This window comes from Monodelphis domestica, chromosome 1 (genome assembly GCF_027887165.1).
Source record: "Monodelphis domestica isolate mMonDom1 chromosome 1, mMonDom1.pri, whole genome shotgun sequence".
NCBI lineage: Eukaryota > Metazoa > Chordata > Mammalia > Didelphimorphia > Didelphidae > Monodelphis > Monodelphis domestica.
In genome coordinates this window covers 724,153,888-724,174,179 of record NC_077227.1, presented here as the reverse complement: position 1 = coordinate 724,174,179, position 20,292 = coordinate 724,153,888, and the positions used below count along the sequence as shown (strand labels likewise).

General features: G+C 47.8%; 1 protein-coding gene across 1 annotated transcript in view; it reads left to right on the top strand.

Annotated features, from left to right (window-relative positions):
• Nucleotides 1–1,020: 1,020 nt before the first annotated feature.
• The window catches only part of RMND5A (required for meiotic nuclear division 5 homolog A), a 61,871-nt gene continuing 42,599 nt past the window's right edge, over nucleotides 1,021–20,292 (top strand). Inside the window, exon 1 of the mRNA XM_056813180.1 lies at nucleotides 1,021–2,495. Coding sequence (XP_056669158.1) covers nucleotides 2,354–2,495 — 142 coding nt within the window. The 5' untranslated portion in view covers nucleotides 1,021–2,353. The remainder of the gene's footprint in view (nucleotides 2,496–20,292) is intronic.

Genomic DNA, 20,292 nt, shown 5'->3' with positions numbered 1-20,292 from the left:
AGTGACTTGCCCAGGGTCATACAGCTAGGAAGTGTCTGAGGCCAGATTTGAAGCCAGGACATCTGGTCTCTGAGCCTGGCTCTCCATTCCCTGAGCCACCCAGCTGCCCCACTACTTGGTGGAATACTGAAAAAATAGAAACCTTAAATACCAAATGGCTAAGTGGACTCTGCTTGGAGACTGAGATGAAATCTTATCAATCTAAATAAGATCAAATATGGAAAATATATGGAAATGTCCCCATGAAATCATCCAGAGTTGGAAGGCAGCAATAGAAGTTGCATAGTCCCCAACTATCTCTATGTACAAAAGGTCCATAAACATTTGAGAGGACAATCCTAAGTCCTGAGACAATGCTAGTTATCCAGAAGTCCCCCCAATGTCTGCAGCTTTAGTTTTTATTGCAAGGTTGATCAAACGTTTTTTTAAAAGGAAGACAGTTACAGCGGATTTGGGAGTCCTTAAAAGTGAATTATTTTGACACCTGAAATGTACTTGAACCGTTTTCAGCAAAAACTGTGGGCTCCAGGTTGCCTGTGCCATGAGACCTTGTACATTTGAAAGCTGCCTTCCGTGTGTGGTTCCTGCATCACTTCCCTGACTGGGGAGAGGCAGGACATGTAATGGCACAATGGAAAGCAAGCATTCTGGTTTGGGGGTACAATCTGCTTATTCCCTGAGCGTCCTGGGGCAAGGCAGTCTCTCAGGGGCTCGGATCATCTCTAAAATGGGAAGGACGAGCTCAGCGCTAACTAGGCGCCTGCTATGTACAAGTAAGCACCGCAGTTCCTCTCCTCAAGGACGAACACACTTTTAGCGGGGTTACACAGAAAAGAGGTCTTTTTAAATGTCCATTCCAGGACAGCGAGGTGGCAAAGTGGAAAAAGCACCAGGCAGAAGGTCCCGGGATCATTCCCAGCTGTGTGACCCTGGGCATGTCACTTAACCCCATTGCCTGGCCCTTACAGTATGGATTCTAAGACAGCAGGAAAGGGTTAAAAAAAAAGGCTGGAATCCTGAGATACACTTTTTTATTTTTTGGAAACTGACGAGGTTGAAAACGGGAATTTGGAGAAAGTGAACAGTTTATGAGGAAGACGACTGAATGAGCCGGGCAAAGGGCACAGTTTATAGAAAGGCACGGAAGAGGCAGGTTCCAAGTCCCAAGGCTGGGTGGGTCAGCCTGGTGGCTCCTCCCCTCCCCCCTCAGATATATATACAAACACACAGACACATGGAAACCACAGCGAACCCGCCCCCTCCGCCGCACGTGCCGGCCCGGCTCCGCCCCTCGCCTGCGCCTGCGCCCTTCCTGCCTCTTTGCACACTGCCCCTCCCCCCACTCGGCGAGCCAACCGGGTTCTCAGGTCCCTAATTAATCACAATAACTAATAAAAGCTATTGGCTTGCTTCTGTGGGGGAGTCGCTTCTGAGCTGTCCCCTCCCTTCCCAGGACAGTAGGCGAGTGGTCGACTGGCAGCGCCTCTGCCACCAATAGAGTTTTGTAGGCTCGGCCAACCCCCCCCCCTCCGTTCCCTGCACGGGGTGCGCGGGTTTCTTTAGGAAAAAGTCGGGATTTCTTTTGCCTTCCCCGGAGTAGTTTCCCCCTCCGACAGCGAGTCTTTGGTTTGGCCAGCTCGGAAGGGATTGGAGGAGGTTTGATGTCGCGGTCTTGGATTGGAGGAGATTTCCTCATGACGTATTCCTCCGCTCTCTACGCCCGGTCATAGGCTGGTTTTCAGCCAGTCCCCGGGGGAGGGGTTAGAGGCCGTTTCTCACTGGATTCGGGCTACTTCGGAGCCTTCCCCCTCTCCCTTCCCTCACGCCCTTTGGCCCTCCGGCGTGGGGGTGTCCGGTTGTTTCTTCCCGTTCCCCTCCTGTCTGGTCCCTGGTGGTACGGCCCACGCTTTAACCGCGGCTGCGCGCGACCGTCCCCGCGCTTAGCGCTCCTGGAGTCCCTGGCAGCGGTGCTCTCTTATTTCTCAGTCCCCCCTGCCTTTTGCTCGGACGCCCTTCTTGGTACGATCCGCGGCCAGGCGGTCCTTCACCGCCCACCCCCTCAGGCCGGCGGCGCTTGGTGCGTCCCGGAGAGAACCAGGTCATCGGTCGGTTCCCGTGAAAACAAAAACAATCGGCGGCGGCCGAGGAGCAGCAGAAGCAGCAGCAGCGGGCGAGGGGCTAGCCTGGGCCGGGGCGTCATGGGGCCGGGGGACGCGGGCAGTCCGGGTCCTCGTCAGCGCCTCTGCCGCCGCTGAGCCACCCCCGCCGCCTCCTCCGCCGCCGCCGCGCGGGAGAAGACGAGGACCCGGAGCGGGCCCGGGTGGACGGGGACTCGGCCTCGGGACGGCCCGGCATGGATCAGTGCGTGACGGTGGAGCGGGAGCTGGAGAAGGTGCTGCATAAGTTCTCGGGCTACGGGCAGCTGTGCGAGCGCGGCCTGGAGGAGCTCATCGACTACACGGGCGGCCTCAAGCACGAGATCCTGCAGAGCCACGGTACGGGCCGGCGCTGCTGGGGGCCCTGCCGCGGGGTGGGGGGGGGGAGGGGGAGGCCGCTTTTCTAACCCTCTCTCCTCCACGAGATTCCCCCCCCTCCGCAGCCCAGTGTGCTCTTCTTGTCCCCTCCCTCTCCATAGTGTGGTCCACATTGGACTCCCACGTCCGGAGTGGCTCCAGCTGTCCCCCCCACCCAGGAAGCGCCTGCAATCAGCGGGCTTTTCGAGGCCAGGCCTCAGGGGTCAGTCCGTGCCCACCCGCAGGGTCTCGCAAACTCTTCCTTTGGATCCCTCCCCCTTCTCCCTTTTCTAGGGCTCCTGTAGCTCCCATCACCCCCATGGCGGGACAGTGTCGGACTTGGGGAAGTCCGGGGGGCTCCGACCCCAGCAGCGCCCCTGCCCCCAGCCTCAGTTTCCTCCTCTGTAAAGGGAGGGCCTCCACTTCCAGCTCTGACTTTACCACCTCCGGGTGCAGCTTCTTTTTTTCTCCTGGAGATTGGGTTGAACCCGGAGCTTTCGGGTTCCCAATCCTTTCCATTGACTGTCTTTGCTTCCCTTTCCTGCGGAGGGCTACTAGGTAATGTTCTGACTCTGATCCCGTCTGCCCGAAGCTTGCGGGTTTGGGCTGGGTTTGCTTTTTTCTGCCTCTGCTCTCGAGACGTTCTCCTGTGTCCTGTCCGCGTCCTCCTCGCAGCTTGGACTCGGCCCCGAACTCCCCCAGTGCGGGTGGGCGGTTCGGCTATCTCTTCCCTTCCTTCCGAGGACCTCGAGGAGAATCCCGTGTCCCATAGCAATGCAGGGTCTCTGCTCTCCCCTTCCCCGGGGCACTAGGCCCTCCCGACTCTGAGCACCAGCGGCTTGGGGATTGTTTGACCTGAGCCTCGGCCCCTGCAGCCCAGTTACTGGACTCCCTGCCTCTCTCCGCGGAGTTTGGGGCCCCACGCCCCCTGCCCGCAGTCGGAGCTCGCACCAGGCAGGCCTCCTTGTCCAGGCATCCGAGCACCGGAGCCATCGCCGCCGCTGCCCCTCCAGACGTCTCCGAGCTCCCTCTCTTCCTCTAAGGCGGGCCCTTCCAGCGTCTCCTGTTGATCTCCAGGCCCTTTCCTCCCGCCTCCGGGGCTTTTCCTTTCTCCAGGCATTATTAACCTGCACGGCTGCCGGGCACTGAAGGCCTTCCCAGGCCTGCCAGGACAGTGCCGGGTGTTCCTGAGAGGTCGGGACTGAGCTGTAAATAAAGCGGCGGGGAGGGATGGAATGGTTGCAAAGATGCCTCCAGCAGTCCCAGCCGCTCCAGGACTGGCTGCTTGGGACATTCTGTGGGAGAGGAGTTGGTCCTGGGTCCTCGAAGCTGAGCGGGACCGTTGGGTTTCCATTAGGGGTCTCTGCGAACACCCTGGTCTTCCCTGGAGCTTTTTGGGCTCCTCCTTTCAGCCTGCAGAGCCCATGCTCTTTCCTGGGAATGGGCTGCATTTGGCCAGTCACCCCGCTGCCCCCCGGCTGGTGTACTCCGGAGGCAGGGTGCAGCAGGCATCTTCCCCAGAAAGCCGAGGATTTGTGGAGCCTCTGGCAGGAGCCTGCCCATCCCTGTTCTTCCTTTGCCTCAGTTGTACCCGGGTGACGCTTGGCCTGGGCTGTCCCATGGCGGTCATGTGATTGCTCTGCGCTATGGAAGGGGAAGCTCCACGTGCAGGAGGGGCTTTTGGTGTGCCACAACCCACACTAGTTTGCCCCCTCCCTTCCTCCCAGCCCTCCTTGTAGCTGTGGGGCTGCCTCAGCAGCGGTGCGCCCTAATTCTCGCCACTGTCTCCCCCAGTGCTGTTGCGGGGCCCTGTTCCTCGCTAGATCATGGGCCCTTTAGCGGCTTTTGTGGGTCTTCCCCAGGCCAGCATCTGGCTTTTCCCTCCGGGTAGCTGGTGTGTCTGTGTGGTGGCCAGTGTGCCGGACCGGTAATACCAGCCGCTTAGGACTCGGGTGGCTCCAAGGCCCCTGACTTTGCTCCCCCGGAAAAGAACCTGCATGGCCGGCCTGGTGTGTCTGGTCCTCACCCAGTCCTTGGCCTCTGCGCTTCTTCCTCCCTGTGGCAGCTGTTAGACTCCTTGGACAAGCTGGGTGGTTGTTAAGTATTTTGAAACCCTGTTTGTGACACGATCCTGGAATGATTCCAAAATTGCAGCATCGCCCCACTTGGGCACATGTCTAATAAGAGCTGAGGAGGCTGTGAGGGAATTGACCTACTGGACTCACATAAACTATCCTGAGGTGGAAACGAATCCAGGGCTCAATACTGTAAATGTGCATGTACTGTCCGTTCACCTTGTCATTTCCAGCAGTGTTTCTAGAAGTGTCTTGTTCTGACTCATTTATTTTCCCCAGCTATGCCCATTGACATTTTGCAATCCATGCTCTCTTCTCTCCCATTCCTCCCCAGAAGGCAGGCGATATGCTATAGGTTGTGCCCATGTTGTCATAAATAAGTGTAGAATGGCATGCTTCAGCCTGCATTCAGACTCTGCCTTCCTTTTGTGGTGGTGGCTAGCCTTTTCCAGCCCCAGTCCCTTGGAGTTGTCGATAACAGTGAAGTCATTCACAGTTCACCATCATCCGCTGTTGCTTTTACAGTGTACAAAGTTCTCCTGGTTCTGCTCACTTCATAGAAGCCTTTTCAGGGTTTTTTCCTGGTCGTCTTGCTTGTCTTTTTTTATGGCACAGTGGTGTTCCAATCCAAGAGTATACCCCAACTTGTTTAGCTATTCCCCTGTTGATGGATGGACATCCCTTTGGTTTGCAGTTTTTTGCCACCACAAAAAGGGCTGCTATAAATATTTTTGTACAAGTAGATTTTTTTCCCTCTATTTGACCTTTTTGGGGTACAGAACTAGTTGTCAAAGGGTATGCACAATTTTATGGCCTTTTGGGCTTGGTTCCAGATGACTCCAGAATGGTTCTATCACTTCACGACAACTGACTACATTAGTGTCCCAATTTTCTCACATCCCCTCCAACATTTATCATTTTCCTTTTTGTCACATTAGCTAGTCTGATAGGTGCGTAGTAGTATCTCAGTTGTTTTAATTTTTATTTCTCTAATTAGGAGTCATTTGGAGCATTTCTTTATATGACTAAAGATAGTTTTCACTTCTTCATCTGAGACTTGGCTGTTCATATCCTTTCACCATTTTTCAATTGGAGAATGCTTTCTAGTCTTATAAATTTGACTCATTTACATATTTGAGGAATGAGGCCTTTGTCAGACACTTGCTATAGATTTTCCTGGTCTTATTTTGTCTTTATCTTGGTTGCATTGATTTTATTTGTGAAAACCCTTTTTGATTTAATTTTGATTTTTGATTTAATGTAGTTAAAATTGTTCCTTTTACATTTCATAATATTCTCTATGTCTTGTTTGGACATACATTCATCCCTATCCATAGATCTGATAGAGAAACTATTTTATGTTCCCCTCATTTATTTATGATATCACCCTTTAATTCTAAGTCATGAATCCATTTTGACTTTACCTTGGTATGTGGCGTGAGGTGTCCGTCTGTGCCTAGTTTCTGCCATACTGTTTTCCAGTTTTCCCATCAGTTTTGGTCAGATCGTGAGTTCCTCTTCCAAAAGCTTGGATCTTTGGGTTTGTCAAGCAGCAGGTTACCTACCGCAGTCATTTACTATTATGTGTTGAGTGTCTAATGTTTTCTATTGGCCCACCACTGTGTCTTAGTTTCGATAGTTGTCATTTTGTGATACAGAAGTGATCTGGTACAGTGAAGCGTCCTTTGTATTGGTTTTTTTAATTGGTTCTTTTGTTATTTTGTTTTTCTGGATGAATTATGTCATTTTTTTCTGACTCTGAGATAATTCTTTTGGGTAGTCAGCTTGGTCTAAGGTTTTTACAGATGAGGAGACTGAGACTCGTGAATTGTCCTACCCAGTCACACAGTGTGGGTCAGTGTCTGAGCTGGAATTTCTTTTTTTAACCCCTCACCTTCCTCCTTGGAATCTGTACTGGATCTTGGTTCTAAGGCAGAAGAGTGGTAAGGGCTAGGCAATAGGGGTCAAGTGACTTGCCCAGGGTCACCCAGCTGGGAAGCGTCTGAGGCTAGATTTGAACCTAGGACTTCCCATCTCTAGGCCTGACTCCCAATCCACTGAGCCACCCGACTGCCCCCATGAGCTGGAATTTCTGCTGGGGCCTCTCTTGGCTCTAGGGACAGCCCTTTCCTTGACATGCCCCCAAGCTGTTCTTAGGATCCAGCTGGCATTCCTGGGATGATTCCTTCCTTTGTATGGTCGTTTATTTACATTTGTAAAGCTCTTGGACATACTCCTTTGGACTGGCCTGAATCTTCTGTCATCAGGCTTCATGGAGTGCCCAACTGAATCCATTGGACGTCTTCATTATGGGCACTAAGCGGCCACGCAGACCCTGAGCCAGGCACAGCTCCACGGGATGCAGGGAGCCCTCTGAAGTGTCCATCTGAGGGCAGCCTCCAGGCCAAGGCCCAAGCTTTCCCTCCCTCCGGGGGCCAGATTGTGGCCTGACACTCCTCCTCTGGTGTCCTTCCTATAGAGCCATACTCACCTCACCCAGTTATTTTAGCTCTGAATCTTCTGCCTCCCATGCCCCCATTCTAAAAATGTACAAGCTGGGTGACCCTGGGCAAGTCACTTACCTCCCCACTGCCCGGCCCTGACCTGGCACGGAAAGTAACGAGCCAAATGAAGCACCTCCAAGCCCGTATCCCTTTGCTCTGGAGGTGGGTGAGCCAGGCCCGTCCTCACGGATGGTCTCGGAACCATCGGGCCCCCCCCCCCCCTGCAGGAGGGCCCCCAGGCCGTGTGTGCCTTCGCTGCCTCTGTCATCAGCAGGTGGCCCAGCCAGTCCTCAGCCCGCTGTGAGCATTTAAGGAAAAGATGGCTACGTGGCGCTGTGGAGAGACTCAACTCAGAGTCAGGAAGGCCTGAATTCAAATGTGGCCACAGACACTATTTGCTATATGACCCTGGACAAGTCACCCAATCACATTCTGCCTCAGTTTCCTCTTCTATAAAGTAGGAATCGTATCAGCCTGGACCTTCCAGGGCTATTGTGAGGATCAGAAGAGGCGAACGCCGACTGTTGTAGGGAGAACACCTCGATGGCCTCCTTGAGAGGATTGAACGCGCCCATTCTGTGGACTTACACCAATATTCTCTGCTGTTCGAGCAGACAAACCCTTTGGTTTTTATTTATATTTTTTAATGTTAAACGCCTTGCTGGGTTCTGGGTGAATGCGGAGAAGCATCGATGACAGCACCCTTCCCTGGAAGCGGAAGTCCACAGAGGCCCCCGGCCTGCCCCACTGCTGGTCTCACGGATCCCGGCTTGCCCGTGGATTTGGGGGTTGCCCATGTGGAGGTCACCGGGAGAGTGGAGGCTGTCCGGGGGATGGGGAAAGGGAGGCTCTGGACCTCGGCTCATCCCCTCTTACTGCGAGCAGCCTGGACAGTTCTCTTGGAAAGGTGATGCTCTTTGACTCCTTCTTAGATGGAAGATAGATGCGTATGTGTATAGTTATAATTTTTAGAGATACTACACACACACTTTGAGTTCTCAGTTTGGTCAGAGGACTGGTGCTATTTGGAATTTTAACAATTAATTTCGTTACAATGGGCTGTCTTCCAGCATCTCTCCTTTTCTAGTTAGGAATTCTTTCGCCAGGTGTAGCTGCCACCCTTCCTTTTCCCTATCCTTTCCCTCCTTTTTTTCCCTAACCCAGAGGTCTGGTTTGCCCTTTTCCCTTTGTGGTGGGACATTTTTAGGTGGACAAAACATCTCTTTTGAGTATATTGTTCCACACATTATAAAGTGTGACTGGCTGTGACCGGTGGCGGCTGTGACTTTGCCAGAGGCTTCCAGTATTCCACTTTTTGTCTCTAGGGGAGTCCTCAGAGAATTGTGCATTCTTGGACTTGTCAAACATGGGCTCACTGCTTTGGTTTGCATCTATTTTCTCTTGATCTAGTTCATTTGACTTTGCTGTGCACTCTCCCTCTGAAAGGTTTCAGGGCTACCGCTTTATATTGTTGGAGGGCTGGCTATGCTCTGCTCCCTTCTTTCCCAATTTTTCCGCTTATTTTTCTTGAGATTCTAGACCTTTTGTTTCCCAAATGAATTTTGTTGTGTTTAGTCATAAAAGTATTCCTTTGGTAATGTGATAGGGCTATGGTACTAAATATGTAAATTAACTTAGTATCATTATTGTTTTTGTTTTTTGGCAAGGCCCAACCATGAGCTGTGAATCGCTCTTCAATTTTTAAGTGAAAATTTTTTTTGTAGGCTTCTTTATCTAAATCTTTCAGATGCCTCCTTTGGTTACCAGATAGTTTTTATGCATTTGATAGTTAACTTTGCATGCAATTTCTCTTTTTCTTTTGTGTTGTTTAGAAATGCTGATGGATTCTGTTGCTTTCTATTGTATCTTGCTACCTTGCTTGAGAGCTCAATAGCCCCAGTAAGTTTCTTAACTGATTCCCTGGATTTTTTTTTCTGAAGTATTTTGTGTCATTTGAAAATACTTTTTCTCTGATGTTTAGATCTTTATTTTGTTTTGTCTTATTGCTATAGCAAGCATTTCCACAACTATCTGATAATTAGTAATGGGGGGGGGTCATCCTTGTTTGACCTCGTTTTTACTGAGAAAATTTTTAGAAGTTCTCCATGGCAAATATTAGCCCTTGGTTTTAAATTTTAACTTTTTTTGGTGTTGAATTGATTTATTTTTTAAAAGATAATATAATAATAATTTTTCACATATATTTTTCAAAATTATAACTTTTAATGGTCTCCTTCCCTCCCTTTCCTCCCCCTCCCCCCAGAGATGGTAAGCAGTCTGATCTGGGTTAGAAATGTATATTTTTGATCCTGTTAAAGAAGAGTCCTTCATACATAGGCTTTTTAGGTTTTTTTTTTTAGCAATTACATTTTGTTGGAGTAATTTTTCCTATAATCACTTATTGAAGAAATTTTTTGTGTGTGTGTTTTGTGTTCTAGATTGTTTTACTTTTTTCCTCTCTGTATTCTTTTTATTCTTAGAAAAGAGATAATGGAATTCAATGGGGTGACTCAACACAGCTGTAAAACTGAAGGCAAAAATTTGTTCATTGAATTATTGGAGTTTGGGTGGTGAGCCTGGCTTCTGTGGGAGGAGCTCAGCTCTCTGCTTTTGATGTGGCTAAGTATGAAAACTGTAGTCCTTGTTAGCTGAGTGATGATGGCATTTTTAGAAGCACAAATAAACCTTTTTAAAAATGAAAGGTGCCAGCAGGTGACCCGGGGAGTCTACTGTGACTAGACACTCTTGAGATGTGGGCCTGCTGACAAATAAATCCATGTGTATTTTGAAAGATTTCTGGGCTTTTACTAAGAACACCCAGAATAGGGACTTGTGAACTCGGGAAGATCCAAGGAGAGCCGCTCTGGGGTAGACCTCATGGGTATGGCTTTCTTGATCTTTTCTAAGGAGAGGATTTGACTCGAATGTATAATATAGACGTCAACTTGGAAAAACACAGAACTACGGAAGTTGCCAGATAAAACCCAGTCTTTAATCAGGAAAGAGATAGCATTCAATATTTGGCTGCCACACAGACTCAGTCACCTAGAAACCAAAAGAGCCAAGGGCTCTGGCACTCTGGGAAAGGTATCTCTGAGGGGATCCCCGTGACCCGATTCTCCTAAGAACAGGAAAACAGAGGGATCCTCTATACCTTTTGGGGAACAAGGTACAGCAAACGTACACTGACAGGTGTAAGCAGCTTTGGGAAAGAGGCTGGAGCCAGAGGCTGGGGTACCCGGGAGGGGGCTGCTACAATGGATACAAAAAGGATGGTCCCTGCCCCAGTGTTGGGCTTCTCGGGAGCCAATTTCTGATACAGTGGGGGAAACTTCTCAGACAAAAGGGTACTTAACTTTTGGCTGCATCTACTAGTCCCACCTAAACTGGCATCACTAAGTACTTTAAGGTCTCTTGTTCAGTCTGATCAAGGTGAGTCTGGGACTTCCCTTGGGGTGAGTTCTCAGGGAACAGGGTCAAACCTGGGGTTCCCCAAAACCCAGTTGACACAGACATGGGTGCTTGTAGCTTTGTGTGACCCTGGGCAAGCCACTTACCTTCTGCTTGCCTCAGTTGGTTTAGCTGCGTCCTGGAAAAACACAGAACCACTAAAGTCAGCAAAACCAAATCTTTAATCAGGAAAGAGACAGGTCCTTAATATTCGGCTGCCACCCAGAGGTCCTGGGGGTGCTGGGGACAGTGTCACCAAAGAATAATGGAACACGGGGATCTCATCTACTTGGGGGGGAATTAAGCAGAGCAAACACCCTGACAAGTGGGAAGCAGGCTTGGGAAAGAGGCTGGAGCATCCGGGAGTGTCTACTGCAATGGACTGAAAGGATGGTCCCGGCCCAGGTGTTGGGCTTCTTGGGAACAGGATCTCTGATACAAGGGAAAACTTCCAAGACTAAGGGGGTGATTGAGAATTTGAACATTTCTTTTACTCCTTTTTAGGACACTTAACGGGCACTGGGAGATCCCTTATTCAGTCTAAGTCACTTTGGGGACTTCCCTTAAAGGTGGTTCTCAAGGGACAGAGGCAAAACTTGGGGTTTCCAGAACTCAAGTTGACAGCTGCAAAATGGGGATAATAATAGCACCTGCTTTCCTGGAATTGACGTAAGGATCAAATGAAATTATTTGCAAATGTTCTGGAACTTGGTAGGTGCTCTATAAATGCCACTCTCTCTTTCCCTTCAGCTCTAAATCCCAGAGTACCATGGAAGTATGTTATCTTTTAATACTGAACCAGCAGTATGGGAGGTGCTGCACAATTTAGACCAGTGATCGATCCCCTTTGCTCAATAAATACAGGAACCGGAGCAGCTAGGTAACACAGTGGATAGATCGGCCTGGAGTCAGGAGGGCCTGGGTTCAAATGTGGCCTCAGACAACCTGGATTGCCACCCTTCTGTTTTAGAATTGATACTAAGACAGACCATAAGGGATTTAGAAAGACAAAAAACAAATAGAAGAACATCTTGCAAATTCCTAGAGACTCCTTTTGTGCTGATAAATATTGGGACGTTTTACTGCTTTGCTACTCTACCAGAAAAGGAGGCAAGAGCTTTCGCAGCCCTTTGAAGACAAGAGATGGCAATCTAGAGGATTTGGTTTTGCCCCCTTAGTTTGGTAGGAGAGGAAGTTGGGCAAATACTCAGGAATACCAAAGCCAGGGGCCTGTGGGTTTCATGGCTCTCTCCATGCCTCTTGGTTGCATTTGCAGTAGTGATGAAGAAAAAGCATAAACATGTCCTGAGGCAAAATAGTTGTGAAAGAGCAAAGATTTTGTACTTCTTGGTTCTCTTGGAGGACCATTTAGAGTCCAGACTTTCTTGGAAAAGGGACTACAAGCAATTTGGAGGATATTTTCCCTGGTAAGAGTGTGTCATTTCCTGCTTAGGCTCACTTAATAGAACCCTGCCCTGAGCACAACATTATAACTTCAGTGAGGGATTGCTCAGCTTTTCAGCACTGCTGACACCTGACATCCTTTTTTGTGGTCTTTCATTCCATCATCTTTGGTTCTAAAACGCCACCTGTGTGTGACCTGGCTGGCCTTTCTCCATTCCTGACAGAAAGCCCTTTGGTGAGGGTTGAGTTCTCACCAATACAACACTTTCTTGTGGGGAGGTCTTCCACAAGGGGCCAAAACAAGGTAAGGAAGGCGCTAGGCAGCCAGAGGGTGCCAGGACAGGTGCCAGGAAGACTCTTCTTCCTGAGTTCAAATCCAGTCTCAGACACTTCCTAGCTGTGTGACCCTGAGTGAGTCATTTAACCCCTGTTGCCTAGCCCTTACCGCTCTTCTGCCTTGGAACCAACACATAGTATTGATTTCAAGACGGAAGGTAAGAATTTAGCATTTTTAAAAAATTAAAAAAGAAAGTAACATCATCTTTATTTTTTTTCTCAGCTTCATTATATCCAGTGATTTTCCAAGATCTGCAAATTCTTCATCTATGATATATCCCAATTCTATCCTCTTTCCATTCCTACTGGTTCAGATTAGGGGCCTTGAATGCCAAACTTATAATTGTAGAACCTGTTAAACTCTATCCACTTTGACCCCTATTCTCTGTTTTTTAGTTGTTGCATTCTGCCCTCTACACATCTAGTTTCCTCAACATCCATTTTTCTCAGCTGAAATACTGCCTATTATTCAGTTCTTAGTACAAAGGCAGCCTTTGGTGTCCCTTCTGTTTTCAGCCATTTAGGACATCTCTTCTTTGCATTCACGTAGATCTTTGTACCTCTCTTGAACTTAGGAGAGATTCGGTTTTATTAACACTTTTGTGTGTATGTCATCTCCATGTCTCCATTTTCGCCTGCATCTTTTGCTCCTTCCCTTCCCAGAGAGCTGCCTCTTGTCACAAGGAACAAATGGGAGGGGAAACTGTTCAGCAGAACTGACCAGCATTCCGGGTCTGGCTCCGGCAGACGACTTTCCATGGACTCTGCAGTGGGTGGGCTCAGCTCAGAGAAATCTTTTTATGCGTCTGGCTTAATCCGGTCTGTGATTCTGTTCATGAAGTGTGGCTGGCCTTTGAATCCTCCCCAGAGTTTAGGATTATGCTCTAAAAATAGTTCTGGGGGCAGTAACTGTCCTTGAACCGCTTATTGTTAAAGGATTCCAAGGGCTTGGGCAAGGGCCAGGACCACTCACCGTGCTGTTTGTGTTTTGTTTTTTAATAAGCTCTCGTACTTAACCTTCCTAACTCCCTCTCCCTTACCTCTTCCTTTCAATATTCGAGGCTTTGCTCGGGTACAAAAGTCCGAAGCTGACGATCTCCCCGAAATCACCTTGTGCGCAGCACCCGCAGCATTTTGGACTGACAGCCTTATCTCTGGCACGGCACACCTGGCACCTGGGGCCCTTCCTAGATGCTTGGTTTGTAGGCATGCCCAGGGTGGCTGAGCACACTGCTGACGGCAGCGCATCCTCTGTGAGTGGCCACCGCGGTGCATTTAGAGCTGCTCATCTCTACGCAGCCTTTTGTTAGTCAACATAAACTTGCTTGTCCTGAAGAGAGAACTTTGTTTTTAGAGGGGGTGAGCATCGTGTAGCTTAGCTTGGAAAACTTAATGGTGAACATTTTTCCATTTGTTACATGTCTCGTGTGGTCTCCCTCTCCCCTTCCCTCCCTCCTCCTGGAGCTGACAGGCAATTCCATTGGCTTATCCCTATGTTATCGCTTAAATCCCATTTCCATATTATTCGCTTTTGTATAGAGCAATCTTTGGCGAAAGTTTTAACGTGTGAGCTTCATAAAACTATATTGGACTGTAATAATTACTTTAAAAGGCAGTGGGACGTCTACATTTGTTGAAAGGCTACATTTGGGTTGGAGAAGGAAAAGCCAATCAATATAGTGCCAATACTTCTATATTAGGTGGTCTGAAATGAGTTCCCTTAGGGAGTCCTTAGAATCTCCGTTATCGAGCTTGAAAGTAGCACTTTAGAATCAGTCTTCTGATTTGGGAGATTGCGGGTGCGTCTAGGATTTATCATTGGTGATTCTTTCTCCGACTTCTCACATAGGTCGCTGGGAGACCCTAAGGGAGCAGTCGCCAAACCACAGCCAAAGGGAGATAGCAACCTTTTCCAAGAGGGATTTGTAGGTCTCAGAATCATTTGCATAGAGATGTTCATTACATTCTTGGGAACTTGTGAGGTCACCTAGAGAGTGAGAAGAGAAGATGGCCTGGGACAGACAAAGCCTTGGAGTAGCCCCATAGTTATGGGATGGGGATAATCGAGCCAGGGAGGCTAAGAAGAAACAGAGCAGGAAGACCAGTGTCAAGAGAGCCATTTCATGAAAACCTACATTGGGAGAGTGTTGAGGAAGCGAGAGGGAAAAGGGCAGTTAAGTGGCAATTACTTCCGAGAAGTAAAGGAGATTGAACAGCATGAAAAAGCCATTGGATTTGGCTCTGTCTCCTCTGCCTCCTCTTCATCTGTACTTATCATGTACCCTAGCTCAGGGAGGGGGTCCCCCAGGTTCTGTCCTGCATACTCCAGGATATCATTAGCTTCTCTCTTTCCCTGTAAACCTTTACAATATGGCCCCAACTTGTTGTCTTTTTGGGGGTGGGGAAGGAAGATTTATTGAACAAGTTTCACTTAGCATACACCTAAATCACAATACAATAACAGATTTAAATCAAGGCCCCACAACTTAATACAAACACCAAGATCAAAATTCCAAAGTATCCATATTGTGTCTTAAAATTGTCCCCATTAACTTAAACAAAAGATTAAAATAGTAGGTTAGCAAAGAACCAACTAGAACAAATGTCGTGTCTCACTTTTGAATCGCAGACCCAGCTCCTACATTTGTTTTACCAAAAAACCCGTCTCCCAATTCATCTCAAACAATGAAAACTGCTTTAACCCGAATAGTTATTGTTGAACTGCAGGCCTACAACACAACTTACCTTGAGAAAAGCTAAAATGTTTAACAGTCGTTACTCAACTTGGTGATTACAATGTTTTTCAGTGTTCAAAAAAACTGAACCTGAAGTTTTAAAAACGATCCTGATTTCACTGCAAAACTGTTAAACTTCATTTTTGTTTGTGTTTTAAGTTGCCCAAGAGTCAGTGATCGGACCGACATTCTCCCTCCAGCCCTCATGCTGGACATGCCAGACATCCCTGCCATTCCATTCACTCCCACGGATTCCCAGCTCCGGCTACTGGCGTAGCTGCTGTCCATCCTCCTTGACTCCCTATGCCCTGTTTGATGGAAAACCCTGGAATATGTCATATCCGCTCATGCTGCTGCTTTGGCCGCCGGAGCCTCCGTAACCCCCTCCTCAGCTGCCGGCTCATTTGTCTGCCTTCAGCACCAGAGGGAGAGGAAAGGGCTTCTGCCAGTCTAGACAGACTAGCGTCCAGGAGGAGACAGCAGTGTGAGCGGCTGCAGAGAGCCAAGGAGAAAGAGAATGGGGAAGAGGGATCTGGCAGCTGCGGCCATTAGTAACACTTCTGCTGGACTGATGTGCTCAGAAGCCAGTTTACGACGAGGTGAAGTCAAGGCACTCGTTGGACACACAGGGTGAAAGGTAGCAGGGATAGGAGGATCAAGTGGGGGGTCTTGGGCTCCAGGACATTCAGGCATGTTTGTAGGCAGTCAGAAGTGAGACAGTCCAGAAAGGGAGAAATTGAAAATAAGGAAGTGAGGATGGCAAAGGAGCTAAGCGTTAGAGGAGACGGGATGGTAGAGGGTTAGCCTGGCTAAGGAGTGAGGCAGAGGGCGGGAAGAGAGAGTGACCCAAGGCACCCCAGTGTGAGGAGAAGGGCGATCTCGCAGGGAATGGACTCGATGGTGCCCTGTAAAATGTGGCGCAAGGTTCTCAGCGCGGGGAGGGGGGTGTTTGAGGAGGGAGGAGAAAGTTTGGAAGAACTGCTGTGGAAGATGGGATAGTTGATAAAGGACCTTTTTAAGCACATTAAGAACAAAATGGCATACTGGTCACATAGCCAGGAATTAAGTGGGTGAGGCTGGATCTGAGCACGGCTGTTCCTGCCTCCAGGCCAGCGCCTGACTGCCTAGCCGCCTACTTGTTTGGAAGTAAAATCGTTTTCTAAAACATCACGGTGGGGGATCCCAGGTGAAGAACCCCTGCATTAGAAGGAGCCCCTTCAGAGCCAAGTCGGGTGTGCTCTGAGCCCGATGGCAGGAAACATTCTGACAGAAGTGACCACCAGGTCACATTTCCAGCCGCCTCACAGGCTGTTAACCAAGAGCTTGGGTGTTTGCCTGCCTCTCAGTTTCTGGTGCTCCTCCACCTGAGAATCTGTTCCTGGTGGTCATCCTCGAGCTTCTAGATACACGCCTTCCTTTGGTATATGGTTGTAATGGAATACTGCTGCTACATAAGAATGATGAACAAAATGAGTTCAGAAAAAACATGGAAAAACTTGCATGAACTGATACAAAGTGAAGTGAACCGAAGTGGGAGAGCACTGCCTATAGTAACAGAAATATTGTACTGTGAAGCGCTGTCAAGGGCTAAACTACTCTCAGCAAATCAAGATGCTAACATAGCTCCAAGGGATTCGTGATGAAAAGTGCCATCCACAGCCAGGGAGGAGCTGTTGGACTCCGATTGCACATCAAAGCATGCCATTTTTCACTTTATTTCCTTCATGAGGTTTTTCCAGTCTTTGTGCTATGTGTTTTCTGTCGTGGCACGGGGAATATAGAAATAGGGATTGCTTGAAAGCACTGGTGTAACTTGTAAGAGATCACTTCCTGTTTTAGGGAGGCAGGGCAGAGAAGGAGAGAAAGAATCTGAATCACCATGTCAGATAACAGTTGTTAAAAATGTTTCTACATGTAATTGAAAAAATAATTTAAGTCCCTCCTCTCCTACCCAAAGAGCCTTCCCTGGTACCAGGGATTAAGCAAAAAACACCCAGTCCCAACTAGTTTTGTAGAACCAAAGATCATCTTGCTTGGCTGTTCCACTTTCACAGCTTTGGGTTTTGTCCTGTTCTTTCATTTATCTTGCTATAGTGTGTGCTGTTGGCCAGGCTTTGTTTGTTTCCCTCTATATCCCTTTCCCCAGGTTTCTCTGAATCCCTTGTTTGTTGTTTTGTATGGCACAGAGGTATTCCATTCTATTTAGATACCATAATCTTTATTTCCATTTCTAAATTGATTGGGATCTACTTTATTTTCAGGGTTAGATGAAAACACAGAATGAACCACAGCTATTTTATTTGGTTTGGATTTACTTCTTATGTAGGCTTTCTTGGGGGAGTTAATGGGAAGAAGAAAAGAAGTATCAAGAAAGCACTAAAATGTTCAGAAGAAAATTTAAAAGGTCAGAAAAGGACACAAATAGCAATTTCCCAGTAACTTCCATGTTACATCTAATATTCATTCTTTAAAACCAGTCTATATAATATGTTCACTGTTTCATATACAATCCTTTTTTTGTTCTTTTTTTTTCTGAGGGAGAAATGTGGCTCTGAATATTTTCATATATGTAGGACCTTTTTGTCTTTGACCTCTTTGGGTTCTGTTACTGTGGGTGGGGATTCCTTGGTCAAAGGGCACACACATTTTTGTTCTGGTCACTTTTGGGGTATAGGGGTGGGAGAATAATTCAAGCTCTTTTCCAGAAGGATTAGACCCGTTGAAATTCTCCCCACAGTGAGTCAGTGTCATGTGCCCCATCTTTGTTGATTTGGCCAGTTTGCAAGGACCCACTTTGAATAGTTGTAGGGTAGGTTTGTTGAGTGTCATGGAACTAACTGCATTGGTGAGGCCTTGCTGTGGTGGTAAAGGGGGAATATTGATTATGACAAAATCCTGAAAAATCAATCTTTGTATCTAGCTCTGAATCTCGAATCACTAGATTTTAAAAATACTATTTTGATTTGTAGGGATTTAGATGAATATATACAAAGATGCCAGTGAGGGAGGGCCATAGTGCCCCATCCCAGGCTAACACTTGTGGTGGTTCCTTGAAGGAAACTAGAGGTTTTTCTGGATGGAAGTGAGGAGGGAGAACATTCTATGCATTGGTGACAGTCATTGAAGAGACATTGATGAATTGCCACAAGGCCAAGAAGAAGGCCAGGTTGGCAGCACTATAATAAGGCTAGAAGGGTCAGTAGGCCAAGGCATTGTGAGAGACATTAAATGAGAAAATAGACAAGTTTATTTTAAAAGTAATGGGAAAGCCACTGGAGTTTGTTGAGTGGACAAATCATTCTCAATGGTAGCTGTGGGGAGGATGGATAGAAGTGAGGAGAGTGTTGAGGCAAGACCACCAATCAGAAGACTACTGAAGAAGTTCAGGTCAGAGAGCGGGAAAAGGCCTAACCTAGGGTGGTGACTATGTGAGGAGAGTGAAGAAGATGGATATTGTGGGACAATGTTTGGCAGCTGATTATATATTTGGGATAGGGGAGAGTGAGGGATTGAGGGAGGATGATAGGGTTTTAGATATGGGTGATAGGATAGGACCTTACACTGAAATAGAGAGCTCTGGAAGGGGGGGGGGGGAATGAATTGTGTTTTAGACAGTTTGAGATGCCTAGAGAGCTTTCAGTTTGAAAAGGCCTATGGGCAGGTGTTGATGAGAGACTGTTGCTTAGGAGACTAGAGCTGAATCTATAGGTCCAGTAGTCATCTTCATAAAGAAGACAAATTCTTGGGATCTGATGAATAAGAAGGAGAGGAAGTCTGTAACAGAGCCTTGGAATATTTCTACTTAGGGGTATGATATAGATGGAGAGTCAGCCAAGTGCACTGGAAAGGAGCCTCTAGGCATGTGGATAGAGGAGTGGACAGAAGCAAGTAGTGTCCTGAAGACTCTGGAGAGGAGGTGGCCAGGGATTCTGCAGTGTCCTGGGCTACAGAGAGTCTGATTTGGCAGTTTGGAGGGGAGAGGAGGGGAGCTGTGTTCCAGGTGTGTGAAGGAGACTTGTTTGCAATGAGGCTGGAAAAGGACTTGAATGGAGATGAGTTGTTTAAGTGTTGTTGCTCTGTAGGCAGTAGGGAGGTGTTACCTGGGAAGTTAAACACACCTGTAAGTGAAGAATGAAATTTCAGCAGCTATGTGAAGGATAGATTGGAGAAGGAAGAGACTGGAAGAGAGTTATTAGGGAGATAGCTGAGTTTCTGCACTAGCTTTAGCACTAGTGGTGAACCCCTAGGAGTGGAGGGCTTGCTGAAGGAGAGGAATAGCAATTTTTAACTCCTGTGATGATGAGTAGTGGAACCAGCCTTGTGAATAGACTCTGCATTGCTAGCCTGATTGAGATGGGGAGACCTTGGCTTTAAAAACAATGAAAACGTGATGAGAATCTGAACTGGGGCAGTAGTAATGTCAGAAGACAAAACCCAATAGAAGGATGGAAGTACCATCAGCAGAACCAGGCAAGATGAAGTGGCTAGTTTTGGAGGGAAAATGTCCTGAGGGCACAGTAAATCAAAATGGTGAGCACCAGCCATCAGCTGGAAATGCTGGTCTGAAGTTCAGACCTGAATATAGAGATATAGGAGTCATTCACCTGGGTGTATTGATTGAAGCAATTGCCAAGAAATAGAAGAGGGTTGGAGAAAGGATTTGTGGGAATGCTCCCTTTGAAAATTAGAAGGAAGAAGATGTAGTTCAGACAGAGTATAGGAGGAGAACCTGGAGGAGAATTGGTGGTGTTCAGGACACCAGAGAGTTGTTGAAGGAAGAAAATAGTCTTTCCCTAAAGACATGAGCTCAGTTAGAGGGCTCTTTGGGATCTGGGCCTGGTACTTCCTGAGTCCTTGGGCATTATGGCTTCAGTTTCTAAGCTTTAGTTCTCATCCTTGGCTTTTTTCCATTTAGTCCATCTAAAAATGCTGTAGTATAGAAGCTTTCTCTGACCAGGTTTCCCTGGGTATCCTTTTCAGTTGACTCCACGAATGATTGCTGGTCAACAAACATTTACTTAAGTATTTGCTATGGGCCAGGCACTGGTTTCTCAATCTTTTTTTGTATCATGACTATTGGTAAAGTCTAGGTATCACCTAGAATGAACCTATGGCATGCAAGCTGGAGCATGCTGGAGGGGACTTCTCTCTTCCCTTTCTCCACTTGTGCCTGAGGACATTCCTCTCTGCTCAGCAGCCCAATGGAAGCACTTCTTCTCTCTCCTGTCTGGGTTAAGGCAGGGGGCTCATATGAGGTGGGAGAGTTGCATTTTGG